This window comes from Triturus cristatus, chromosome 3_1 (assembly GCF_964204655.1).
Source record: "Triturus cristatus chromosome 3_1, aTriCri1.1, whole genome shotgun sequence".
NCBI lineage: Eukaryota > Metazoa > Chordata > Amphibia > Caudata > Salamandridae > Triturus > Triturus cristatus.
In genome coordinates, this window is record NC_140583.1 from 743,324,698 (window position 1) to 743,339,090 (window position 14,393).

A 14,393-nucleotide genomic window follows, 5' to 3' on the forward strand; every position below is an offset into this window, starting at 1 on the left:
CAGGACCTTACTGACTGCGCAGATATCCTAGGTTGGCGCCTGGGGGAAATGGGAACTTCAAACCCATCCTGTTTGACAAAATTGCTGCACACATAGTTTAAGCAAATTACGCAGGAGTTGTTTTCTCAGCCAGTAATATTAGCTTAATGTGTCCTGTAATCTGTCATGAGAGTACAAAGGTCCAACAAGTGTGCAGCATCCAGGCCTCTGGCAGCGCTTCAGCAGCTTTGTTTTAAATCTGCCCGCCGAGCTGCTGCTTACTGCGTTTGCTGTTGAGGACCTGGCACTGTTCAACCCCCTCCCACCCCAGGCTGGACGCATTTGATAAACATAAATGAGTATAAAAATAGGATAATTAATTTTAAATTTCTAGCCTGCAGTGAATGGCAGCATTAGGGGCTGAAGGAATGCACTGTAATCTCATTTAAGTATTATAAATATGCAGATTATTACATCACGAGGCACGGGGAGGGCGGGGCCAGGGGATACTGCTCTTGCATATTACATAATAAATTTCATCAAACTCTGCTTTGGTTTCAGAAGAAATTTGTGATTTGACTTTCACTTGTATTTCTCCCTGTAAAGATGGCAGGCTTTCAGTGCAAGTCATTCATTTTAACTGTACCTCCATGTATTGGTTGAGCAAGCAATAGGTCCGAGCAACACGCATGCACAAGATTCCTTCTTCACAGTATCCTATAATACATTTTTAGCTTTGGGCCAAACTCAATGCTACAATTAACAAATGACTTTATTTAATATTGACCTTAGTATGCTAGAAGAATACTGCAAGTCATAGGCAAGATCTCTTACTGTAAACATGTGGGGCACAGTATTTTATTGCGCTCAATGATCTACGTCACCCCTTTGCCTTTAGAGTGTCTGGAGCCATGTGCCTCTCTGTGGACCACGAGATCTTTCAGGTGTTGGTGTCCAGCATATATTTAGCACTTTGAGAGTAGTTGAATTTTGGTTATTAGTCATTTCTTGCGGGTCAGGCTCCACACAATCAGACAGATGGCGTTCACAATGCGAACCACAAACTCAACAGTCACATGCAGGTAAAGCATAGGCATGCATGCTTTAATACCTGCTCTTAATTGCCCACCTAATTCCCTTAAACTCCTTCAAAGCATCTGTGCAAATTGCTCACACCTCATTTCCTACACCACAACCTCAAATTGTTTGAAACAATAGCCCTGGAACCTAACAATACCTAATCTCCTCTAGCCTATCTATTCACACAAACCATCCATTTGCAAGAATTTATATAGCCCCCACTAATGATCACAACTAACTCCTGTTAATCTTATCTACCATGAAGGAACTGGAGCAGAAACATGGAATAGGTTCCTTGGGAGCAAAAGATCTATCGCTATAACCCACAATCATCAGTAACCACTAGATTAACCTCTTGAGTGCCCATGACAAGCTGGTCTCGTCATGGGCCGCGGTTGCGCTGTGCCCATGACGAGACCAGCTCGTCATAAACCCCGCCCGCTAATGAAACGCCCGGCACAGGGCGGGGAAAGGGGCGGGCACTCAAGGGGTTAACCACTAACTTTGGGTTCCAGAGTAGTGTGCTACTTGCTGTAAAGCACTTCAATGCCTCGTCATGGGTAGCAAGCACTACATCAATCCAGTTACACAGCAATGCAATACAATGATGTATTTAGCCCATCATGTATTCCAATTTGTTAAAAGAGGTTGGTGAGTATGCACTCTGTGCTTAATCTCAGTGGGTGTTTACAGGTAGTGAACACTGGCAGTCATTTGTTGGGAATTGAGTTGTTATTTAGTGTTGAAAAAAAGGAGGGATAGAACGTAATAACAGAATAGCATGAGAAAGCAATGAAAACAATTGCAAAGACAGAAAGAGGGGATGAAAAATAACCCATAAAATTGAGATAACATGCAGAGTAAGTGTAGGGTGGTGGATGAAAGAGACATGAGGTGAAGCAAAACTAGTCAGCCTTGGTTTTAGAAAACCCAAAATTCAGCAATGTTGGTGGCGGGGCCATAAGAATATGTTTGGGACCCTCATTTTTTTTTGACAAAGTAAGAACTTTTACTCCTTGCTCCTTGGCTCTTTAGCACTAGTGAAATATGAATTGTGAATTCGCAGCAAAAAGCCACCGATACATCTGAATATAATTTCAAGTGGTATTTGTTCTCAGTAAAATGCTTAGCATTAGAGATTTGGCAGTGGGCCATGGGATATCAGAAAAAGTGTAAAATGGTAAATCAAGTTACAGTAATTCGCATCTCCAAGACTTGCCCTATGTCGTGAAGACGAGAAGTTGCACAAATCTATTTTAATATAAATCTTTTCTCATTCGTACATCTCTTCTGATTGATTTCCCCCTCTGTGTGGTGGATTTTCCCAATTTACAAACTTTGCATGCAAATCCTTAATGTGTATTTTTTACAGGTGAATCCTGTGCAGTACTATGACTCGTGTGTCTCAGACTCCTGTTCATGTGACAGTGGAGGAGACTGTGAGTGTTTCTGCACGGCAGTCTCCGCTTATGCCCAGGCCTGCAGCCAAGTTGGCGTGTGTGTTGATTGGCGCACGCCAGATATATGCCGTAAGTATGACAGAGGACTCTCCCATTTTCAAGGGTGCTCTGTAAAATTAGTATGCATTCATTAATATTTATTATTATTTTCTTTATTGCACTTTGCCAGCACCAAACACGTAATTTATGGCTAATTATACTGGAGGAAGATGGGTGTTTCATTTGCAAGTATACTGAAACAAATCAGGTGCAATAAGTCAGCATAAATCCAAGGTTTCCTACATCAGGTCAAGCACGAAAAGACCTGTAGGAACAGACACTAGATTTCTCTAAACTGGTACGTATCTCTGAAAGGTGGGTGGAGTGGAGAGCCAATCACACGCCATGCTTGTCTCACGCCTTAGCTGCAGTTAAGCAGCAACAGCCTGTCGGAAAACATCCTGCATTCTAGGCCTGGGCTAAATTTCCGTTCCGCTCGCGGAAATTGCGATAATTTGACATTTTCGCGCTCCGCGGAGAGCGCGAAAATGTCAAAATTTCCGCATTCCGCAGCTTAGCGATAATTTGTTTCTTGCTCGTGCTGTAAAATAATACATTCTCGAGCGCGATCGCCTTACCTGAATCCCCGCGTTCGCCGACAAGTTTTCCCGATCCGGTCGCGTTCTCCACGAGATGTTGGATTGTTGGTAGCCATATGCGCTGTCTCGCGACAGTTCGCGCCCGCAGTAATGTCATTGGTCGCGCGATCACGTCTTTCTTCTCGCAATCATGCACCGCGAGAAGAGTGAAAACAAGATGGCCGCGCTCGCGAGCAACCGCATGGGTAAGTTGGCGAGCCGCGACCACGCAGAAAATATCGCGAACAGGCGGGGAAGAAACGTCTGCATCTTCGCGATATTTCCGCGTGTTTGCGGAGATTTTTAACATTTGCGCGATAATTTGCGAAAGTCACTTTCGCAAATTCCGCCCACCCCTACTGCATTCCCTACAGCCCAGACAAGTCTCATACTGCTATGGATGTGTTTCGTTCTGGTTTAGGGCATAGAATTATATGGCTTGTGCAATGTATAGCCTTCTACTTCGGGTACGCAAACGAAATCTTAGACTCACAAAACTATAAATGATAGAGGAAACCAATAATTCACTTAGCAGGCAATGATAATTTAAGTTCCCCTGGCGGATACGTTCCTTTGTGTTTTTTATAGAGTACAGGAAACTCGAAAGATATATTATTAACAGCCCCTAGTGTTTAAATAACAGAATCATACCGAAAAGACTTTCAATATTAAAAACTTTGGATTTAGTTGAAGTGACCAGTGGTTCTTGAATTGACCTTCCTAATATCCATGCCCTGCATATTGATGCCTATCAACCCACAAATGTGGGACTGCTTTAACTTTGAGGAGGGTTCAAATCCTAGAATGTTTGAAAATCCATGATTAACAATGAGATAAAAAGCTTTTTGCAATTTTATAGAGCTCACATGAATTTTTGGTGAGGGAAAGTGTGCAAGACCAACTTGAAAATTCCCTTACTGATTTTTCTCCTAATTCTATGTTTCAGATGTATATTGGTCTTATTTTGCTTGCTTAACTGTGGTACTCCAACAAATGATAAGTATGTCGAGTGCAAAGTTTGTACCAGGACTGTGATTTAAAAATCATCCTTTCCTCTTCAAGTAGTTCTAGGTTGGTTGAACCCTATAATACATTAACACACATAACTTAGATGGTAACACATGCACTTCGAAGGAAGACTAACAAGCATATTCCAGAATTGTTACGAAATATGTAGAGTAACAGAACCTACATTGTTTTTGATAAATTGCTAATTGTCCGATTTACGGTGTTATAAGATGGAACATAATAGGTATCACTGTTACTTTTCCGAATAGTGTTCATTTTCCCATTAGGAAAAGTAATTATAAATAGGCTCTGTCAGGGATCAAAACGGTGATTTGGAAGCTTTATGCATCTTTCATAGTAATGGAATGAAGAAGGACTTGGTAGCTAGTCACATGGGATAAGCTAAAATGACAAATAAAACAGTGAAGCAGTAACTGAGGTAACCACCAGCATAAATAATCTTTGTGAGAAATCAGGACTTGTTTGCAGTGTTCCCAACTTTTTGCTGCCATTTTGACTATGAAATGCTGGTTTTCTGATACTGAAAGCGCTCTGGCCTCTGCTGACTGGGTCTGTGCTCTTATTAAAAGTATATGGTAATTAGATTCAATTACAATTGTTACTATAAACGTACCTGTCAGTCCCTAGTATATGGTAGGGCATGTAGGTCTAGAGGCCCAGTAGACTAAATGGATCTACATGCTGTGGTGCCTGCTGCCATTTTAAAAGCCAGCCTGCCTTGCAGCTGCTTTTAAGTTAGAATTATATGAAAATTTGACATTGGAATTAAAGGTACTTCCAAAGTCTCAAACTACTTTATGTTTAGATTTAGGTCACTCCTCAGGTCTCCCCTAGGTGCCCCAGGGGCAGGGTGCATTGTACCTATAAGCATGGACATTATAAAATATGTTTTATAAGCCCTAGTGAAGGAAAAACTGGCAATTTCATTTCCCCCCATTGTCGACTAATAGCTTCATAAGGCTAACATGGAAATATTTGTTTTAAGTATAAAAATTGACAGGAAGAGACAACATATAATTAAAGGATTTAAAAGAATAGTTATGCCACATCCAACAACAGATTTGTTATAACTATTACAGAAAATAAGTTATAGATTATTCTTTTCTGGTAGCCAAAGTCCAGCCTTCCATCTGTCATCTCCTCATTGGCCAGACTCTGCTAGGCTGATTAATGAGGTGTGAAGTGGTCTGCTACAGAGACAAATGATTTCATGTGAGAGGAGACCTGAAACTGCAGAAGCAAAAGGCAGGATGAGGTTGGGGTGGACAGACTAGTCTTCCAAGGGAGAATAACACTTTAGGAGAGGGACATTTTACCGCCACATCCTGCGCCCCCAGCCACACAGGAGCACCAGTAATTAGATTAGTGAAGGGGTTGGAAGAGGAGGGTTAGAGAATCTTAGCCACACCAATGGACTGGCTTAGCCTCATCCAGCACTACAGGAGATATTTTCTCCATTTTGAGAGTACAGTGCTTTCTGGGACAAGAATAAGCCACACTTTCGAGGAAGTTGTCATAGCCATGAGTGGCACCCTGCTTCCCATTGGTCAGTGGTGCCCCCTGCTTGACACCCAGAAACCTCTAGATAAATATGGCAGAGTTGCCAAGCAACTCAGATCCCTGCCTGATACTACAAGGAGAAGAAGGACTGCCCAACTGAAACCCTGATCTTCATCCAAAGGATTACACTGCAAAGGACTACACCTTTATGCAATGTCTTTAGGGCTGTAATCTGGAATTACAGCCCTAAAGACATTGCCTGTCACACCAAGGTTTAAGTAGTGGACTCCTTGACATCAACAAGTTAATAAAGCTCACCTGCACCATTTCCACCAAGACATCCCCTTCCTGGAGTCCATCCAGTGGACCTTTAAGGATTTAGCCAGGTGCATTGTGGGAATTATAGTCCCAATAATCCCAGGACCACTCCAGAGATTCCAGATCCCAGAATCGGTGTTGTGGACACCTTTGAACACTCATATAGACATTGTGGAAGACGATCCAGGAGTTTGGAGAAGTTTGGGGCAACTCTGGAAAAAAGCTTTATAAGCTAACCAGGTAAATTATGGGAGTTGTTGTCCCAGACCCCAAGAGGCAAATCTGAGCATCTGACCCCTTGGCTGGTGATGTGGACCACTTTTCTGCACCAAGAAACACTTCTGAATGCAAGTGTAAAGAACACTTGACTTTGTCTGATCCAGCATGACTTTTTTTAACCCCTTGAGCACAATTTGCTTCAAAGCACTTATTCTTTATAAATTCATATCTCTGGTTCCCTACATTGGATTTGTGTCACTTTTTTGATGCCTATTTGTTCATAAAAATATAATCATTGTTACTAAATTGGAGTTGGATTTTTATTGTGTTTTATGTCTTACTTATTCAATGTATTGGTGTTTTAAATGCTTTACACACCTGTTTCCCAAGTTAAACCTGCCTGCTCACGGCCAGCTACCAAGCGTTGACCAAGGGAATAATTTATTGAGACCTTTACTGAGCCTTTTATTCTGTTTATAACCTTATTACTAGTGGTAGGTCCATACTTATCAATACTAATAAACCACTTTTCAGCAGTCTGTGCTTTAGCACATTTGATATGTGAAGGCTGAAGCAGATGTGGCTTGGGGTCATATCCTGAGGCACACAGATGCACAAATCACCTCCAGCTGAGTGCTTACAAAACTGAAATAGTGCCCTGAGGTGATTGGGAAAAAGATGACTCTATATCTTCCTGGCCAGATGAACTGGGAACCCCACCACAAATAGGTGAAAGATGTTACTCTACTTTTTCAATAGATATAGCCTGCCCTAATTAACGTTCTACACAGTGAAAATACATATTTCTATCTTTTGATATCTTGGATTTCCTCAAAAGGTCGAGACAATATCACTCAACCTCTCAAAACTTGGCATTGCTAGAAGGCCATACCACAGCATTACATTCTCAACTATCACAAGGCTACAAAGAATCAAGAACTCAGAAGTAAGGCTACTTCTAAATGTAAATATAAGAACCCACATTTCTTTAGTTCTGAAGGCTCGACCATGCCTCTCACTATGAAGGAGATCCTGTTTCAAACTAGTGTGCATCACTCACAGAGCTATTAATAAGAAAGGACTGACATTCATCAAACAAATCTCATAAAACATTCCCAACTCAGAAACCTGCATTTCATATTTGCACCACGCTTAATGATTTCTATCTGTAGGAATAAAAATATTGGTGGCCCTACTTTGTCAATTCAAGCACCAACACTATGCATTTCCCTACTTTCAAAGACCAGAGCCACTGAAAATCAGTTCAGAAGGAAGATTAATATCTTGTTATTCCCGATGGGCTTCAACAAACAATCCACACATTACCATTCCTGCCTACAAACAGATGTCCTTCAAGACCCTGTAATATCAAGAAAGTGTTAAATCAGTCAAATCCTTTAACAAGCAACCCTTAATACTGGAGAGAACAACATTCCCTTACAAACCCAACACCCCTACCTCTTCCTAAAAGAAAACAAATAAATAATGGTATGATCAATGCAAACCCCGATAATTGCCCACTCAACAAAATCACAACATACAAACCTAAGCAACTCTTTATCCAGATATACCACATCAATCAATATACCATATTAAAAAAAGCATGAAGTTAAACAATTTCAACAATTTTTTTATCTATGTATAAAACAGACTGTATCATCACCATTAACAACAAACCTAATACAGAACTACATATATATCACCTGCCCACAGATAATCAACTTTCAGCCTTTATTTCTACTGTATGCACTTCCTCAGATTGCATTCTACCTCAACATTCCACAATCTCTGTGTTTGACCTTTAATTCTTAGGGTGGTCTTTCCCCAGACTTTTTTCCTTTTACCTACTGTTTATGCTGATTCTTTTTTTTGATCTTAGGACTCTGAGCACTTTACCACTATTAACCCTTGGTAAAGTGCATTTGCTTCTCCACTGCACATGATGATATCGGTGTATACCTGATTGGCATATTTGATTTGCTAGTAAGTCCCTTGTACAGTGGTATAACAAATACCCAGGGCCTGAAAGTCAAATGCTACTGGTGGTCTTACAGCACTGATTGCATCCCCCCGCCCCCACATAAGTAGCATTTCAAACCTGTCTTAGGCCTTCTATTGCAGGGCTTGTATGTGAAGTTTACTGCCACTTTGACTTGACATGTAACACTACTTGCAAAGCCCCAATCTCCCCTTTTATTGCCTAGAAATCACCCCTAAAGTAAGCCCTAAATAATCCTAAGGGTGGGGTGCCATGTAAGCAAAAGGAAGGCCATGTCTGTTTAGTCTTTACATGTCCCAGTAGTGACAAATCCCCAAATTCGTTTTTGACTACTGTGAGTCCTACACCACTCATAGGCTATCATTGAAAATTCCTTAATATACTTTTAAGTTGTAATTCCTAATCAGAAAGGAGTAGCTTTTTCATGTTTCATATCTTTGTAATATTAAGGATAAATCCCCGGCACTGGTGAAGTTGGGTTTAACATTTCTGTTTTAGAAATGTCACTTTTAGAAAGTGGACATTTCTCTGCATTTAATGCTATGTGTACCTGACAGCCTGTCTCCAATACAGGTCTGAGGTGGGTGACAGCTACACGCTGTGCATTCCCTCTAGACAATCACAACACAGGAAGGATAGGTGTGTCTGAGTACCCATCTGCATACACCTGCATTCTGATGGCCTTACCTGGGCAGGATGGAAGCGAGGGGCTAACACTTCACCTCAATAGGCAGCATCCTGTCCCCACACAAAAACTGATTTCACCCCACAGATACCTGGTAGACTGGACTGTCTTGAAAGAGATACTTCTGCACTTCAGAGAGCTGCTTTGAAGTCAGCCCCACATGAAAGGCATTTTTGAGTATACTTACTGGGTGTCTGAACCCCTAAAATGAGACACGACTGGACTTGTAACGGAAGCTCTGCCAGAAGAACTGCTGTGCTGCTTAAAGCACTCAACTAGACTGCTGATCTAGAATGCCTGATTTTCTGTTTGCTGCCCTGCTGCCTGCTGCTCTCTGACTCTACTGAAGGAGAGCTGGACACTTCACACACTCGGAGTGATCTCTAAGGCCTTGTTGGCTTGGCCCCTGTTGCTTGAGACTCTGTGATGTCAAAGTCTCTACCTCTGTTCCTGTGCCTGGCTCACTGCAAGGGGCCCAGATGCTTGCTACATGAATCTTTATACATCTCCTGTCTGCTTGTAGCAGAACCAGCACATCGACCTAGTTGCGGGAGTAAATCGACGAATTGCATTGGAACCAGCGCTTTGCTTCCAGAGATCAATGCTTTGGACAGCGTATCGCCAATGCTGCATCTTGGTGAGATCGACGCATCCCTTCGACTCCAAGGAAGAATTCAGCTTAGCCCATGACACCTCTTGACTCTGGCACTCATCTTCGGAACTACGTGGAGAAGATCGATGCATCCTGTGGGCCTCAACATCGACGCATTTTACTGTTTGCTACCAAGAATAGTACTTTGTTTTCAGGGGCCTGTGTGGGTCCTGTCACTGGCTGGCACTCCATCACGGTCAGCCCAATCTTTAACTTTTCCCCCGTCCAGCATGACCTAAAGTAACCTTTTTAGCGCTACTTATTTCTAAGTGCTGTGCTTCATTTATTCCTTTAAAATTCGATATCTCAACTGCTATATATTAGGTTTTTGTTGTTTTGGTCTTGCTTTTTTCATATTATAGTAATCTCTTTGTGATATATTGATTGTGTTACTGCACACGTGTGTGTATTGAACAAATACTTTACACATTGCCTCTTTAGATAAGGCTGACTGCTCTGTGCCAAGCTACGAGAGGGGGAGCACAGGTTATCTTTTAGTGTCTAACTAGCTTATCATGACAAGAGTGGTGGTTTCTGTCTGACCTTGGTGCATACTTCAGCCATCCAGGAACCCCATTTCCAACACCCTGCTTACAAATTACCTGATTTGTAACCAGAGTGTATTCTCTCTATTGCCTTTCTATTTGAATGATATATTCCTTACACTCTGTTCTCTACATGCCTTAGTGCCTCTGAATTTAACTTATCCTTTCACATGCATACTGCTTTAATCTTTACTGTACTTTAGTAAAAAAAACATGTTTTATTAACATTTTTCCATAGCATCAGTCTTACATATAAATATTCCGCACCATTTATGGCGCAATAGATTGACAATATCTCACAACAACTCAACATTAAAACAACTGATCAGTGCTTAAGGTGAGTCCACATGGACCTATTTACATTTCCAGCAGTAAAAAAAAAAGATCTTATAAATCATTCACATAGTTCCTTTTACACAGTTCATTATAGCATATTTAGCATTGGAGAACATCATACCCACAGACATTTAGAGGCGAACAATCGTATAATTCATTTATGATATAGTGTCAATAGGGAGGCTATGCTCTGCTCCGTCCTCTGTAGCACTATTACAGAACCACGCCAGCAGTGGCTCCTAAATGTCCTTTGGTCTAGAGGCAACCAGCATTTGCTCCCAAAATAATGACAATTGAGTGTGACAAAAGTTAATATAGTCACCCCAGGTGGAGACCCAGGGCTGCCCCCCTTGTCTTCCTCGTCTTCCTCGCTGTCTGGGTAATCCTTTGAGAAAACTGCGCATGCGCGGGTGATTTTATTTGGTTGATGAATAATGGGCTAAACCCTAGCCTAGTCAGGATTGTGAAAAGGAAGGTCCACTCCAGGCAGTCAAAAGCCCTGAGAATCCACTCATGTAAGATAGGTGAAAAGACTGTATAATAAGATCTGGAAAAGGGATGTGTATCCTACAATGGTGGGATGCACATTGTGTACTTTAAATATCCCTCACACACCAAAAGGGCCCTTCGTGTCATGCTTCATCATAGGGGTCTTCGCGTACCTCTACAGAACACGGCGTGCTACTACCAGCGAAACACGGGAGCACTGATGTGATCGCTATGTTTGGTGTGTGACGGTAGTGAAAGGTAGGGTCAGAAGTGAATGGTAAGTGAGTGTTAAAAAATACCTGGCATGTGAGGGCTACAAAGAATTTTAATATACCTCCGTGCTGGTATTGTTAGAAAAGGTGTGGTGGAGGTATTGTGTAATTAATGTACATAACCTCCTGGGTGCGTCAACATGTTTCGAAGCCTAAAGCTTCTTCTTCAGGATGGGTGCACAGATCCCTACCCTACTCACATGTTACAGTGTAATACTGCTCAAACATAAATATTATTTATGTGTAGAATAAAGCCTAGTGTGCCTACTATGGTACTTGGCCTGGTGTGAGGTGATAATTTCAAATTCAATCTGTAAAAAGAACACAAAAAATACAAAAGGAAATTCAAGGCGGCACTCATGAATGGAGATCGTGACCTGCAAAAGGTGACTCATATAGTGTCAAGACACAATTATCAACCTATCAGGGTAGTGTCTGTGCCCTGTAAAAAAGAAAGACAAATACTGGACACAACAAACATATAACATAAATCACACACTCTATTTAGGTCCACAGAGGTATATTAAAATTCTTTGTAGCCCTCACATACCAGGTATTTTTTAACACTCACTTAACATTCACTTCTGACCCTACCTTTCACTACCCTCACACCCCACACATAGCGATCATATCAGTGCTCCCGCCTATTCGCTGGTTAGTAGCACGCTGCGTTACGTAGAGGGACACGAAGACCCCCTATGATGAAGCATGACACCAAGGGCCCTTTTGGTGTGTGAGGGGTATTTAAAGAACACTATGTGCATCCCACCATTGTAGGAGACACATCCCTTTCCAGACCTTATTATACAGTCTTTTCACCTATCTTACATGGGTGGATTCTCTTTGTTTATGAACTGTAACTGGGGAGATTGAATCCGCCCCGTGTGTCTGTGTAGACACGTTCCCTCTCCACTCCCTCTTTTGATATATATAGTCAAAAGCCTTGGTCAAATCTAAGAGAGCCATTAAGGATTTGTAATTAGGGTCTAGATAATGGAAAATGGTAAAAAAGGTGCGTAGATTATGGGCAGTAGACCTCCCTGGTATAAATCCAGACTGGTCAGAGTGCGCAATCAGGGGTAACAGGGGCTGCACCCGAGAAGCAAGGAGCTTGCATATATTTTTGTATCAGTATTGATCAACGATAATGGTCTATAGGAGTCCATTTCGCTAAGGAGAGTCAGAATTAGGGCCTCTCTCATTGTGGGGGGAAAACACCTATCTCCAGCGCCTTCTGATATAGCAATTGTAATTGGGGTACCAGCAGTTCGGTGTAGCATATATAGAATGACGCCATGAGTCCGTCAGAGCCAGGTACCTTCCCGAAGGGTAGGGCATTAATTACTTGAGTTAAGTCCTCCTTATTGAAGGGCTCATCTAAAAATTCTCTATGTGCCCTGCCCAACCAGAGCAACTTGAGAGAGTCAAGATACACCTGAAGTCCCTCCGAGGATGTGCTTGAGGTGGATGTGTATAGTGAAGCATTAAAGTTGGTGAACTGCTCCATAATACTCTGGATTCCCTGTACTGGCTCCAGATTGGCATCATGTATTTCTGTAATTTATGTATCCCTGCTAGGTGGGCGTAGGAGGTTAGCAAGTGTCCTTCCCGGCCTGTCACCTTCCCCATATTTCTTAGCTTGAGTATATTTCCCTAGGAATTTAACTTCTCTCTGCACCTCCTCTTCAAACTCAGACATCTTAGCCCAGATGTCCCCCAACAATCTGGAATCTTCCGATTCAAACTATTCAAGCTCAAGGTCTCTGATGTCCCACTCGAGCCTACCCAGAGAGCCTCTTATAGACTTTAGCACCCCGGCCTGTTTGACTGTACATTTCCCATGTATCACTACCGTGAAGGCCTCCCACAGTGTAGCTTGTGACTTGACGAAGACCGTGTTTGTATCAAAATAATCAGTTATGTCACCCCTTATCTCCTCTCGGAACACGGCATCAGTAGGAGCATGTATGGGTAGCCTCCAGCTAAACATGCGTCTGGGGCCGTCTTGCATATTTAATCAAAGGAGTACTGGTGCATGCTCTGAAAGTTTTCTAGGTAAGTGTTTCACCTCTGTAGTCCAGGCCACAATGTCACGAGATTCTAAATGTGACCAGGTGTTATGCTGAGTTGTTATGCAGGTGCCCTCAGACCTGTCCGGGTGCCATTCCCTCCAGATGTCTACTAAGTTACCCTCTAGGGCAATAGTGTTAAGTGCTGCATTTGCCTTAGGATGTAGCTTTTGAGAACCACCCTTGCTGTCTAAGTCTTCATTCATTAGGGCATTGAAGTCTCCCCCCATAACAAGGTTTCGTAACCCACAGTAGCGATCCTAGCCCATATCCTATGGAAAAAGTTGGGCGTATCTACATTCGATCAATAGATTGCCACCAAATTAACACTAACAGCGCAAAGCTTCCCCGCCAAGATTATATACTTGCCTTCTGGGTCCACAATTGACTCGTTAGTGGTCCAACCAATACCTTTTTTAATCAATATCGATACCCTTCATGGCATAATTAGAATAAATAGAGGAGTAGATCGGGTCCCAACGTTTGTTATGAAGCTTAGCATTTGAAGTTGTGTTTAAATGAGTTCCTGAAGGAAATAAATATCAATACTGTGCCTATCTAGATATGAGTGTAGGAGTCTGGTCTTGCGATAATTATTCAGCCCCCTTATGTTCCAAGTAAGTACATTATAGGAGGTCATTTAGGGATGTTGTATTGATTGAAATAGCGAAAAAATGAATGGGAACCTGTTTGTCACATACGGGCCTTGACTTGTCAGGGCACGGAAGCCTCCATGGTTTACATGTACCATATCTCCAAAACAAACAACAAACTGTGCTCGAGGTACTGATTGCTGCATCAAACCTGTACTTCATAACACTGACCTGCATAGCAACTTGAACAATCCCAATCCACCCCCCGCCCACACCAAACCCAGAACAGGTTGTGCATTAATCTCTCCCAATGGAAACACCCACATAATTAGACCCAGGACTTTTGCGTGGAGATCGGAAATGGGAGCTCTCCCTGGGGGCAAGCAACAGGGTGGCCGCATTGGAGTGAGCAAGCCAAAAATATAGTCATCTATAGGACAAACTGCAACATATTAGACTGTCTATGCAAGTAGAACAGTCCGCAAATTGTTTTGAAAATAAATAGAGCATGCTTTACACAAAAACGATGTATAAGCATGATCCACTTTTTT

At 42.1% G+C, this 14,393-nt stretch overlaps 1 protein-coding gene across 1 annotated transcript in view; it reads left to right on the top strand.

The window, feature by feature from the left end:
• Nucleotides 1–14,393, top strand: part of LOC146860906 (mucin-5B-like) — an 814,361-nt gene that overhangs the window by 637,655 nt on the left and 162,313 nt on the right. Inside the window, exon 24 of the mRNA XM_085644901.1 lies at nt 2,432–2,588. Coding sequence (XP_085501027.1) covers nt 2,432–2,588 — 157 coding nt within the window. The remainder of the gene's footprint in view (nt 1–2,431; nt 2,589–14,393) is intronic.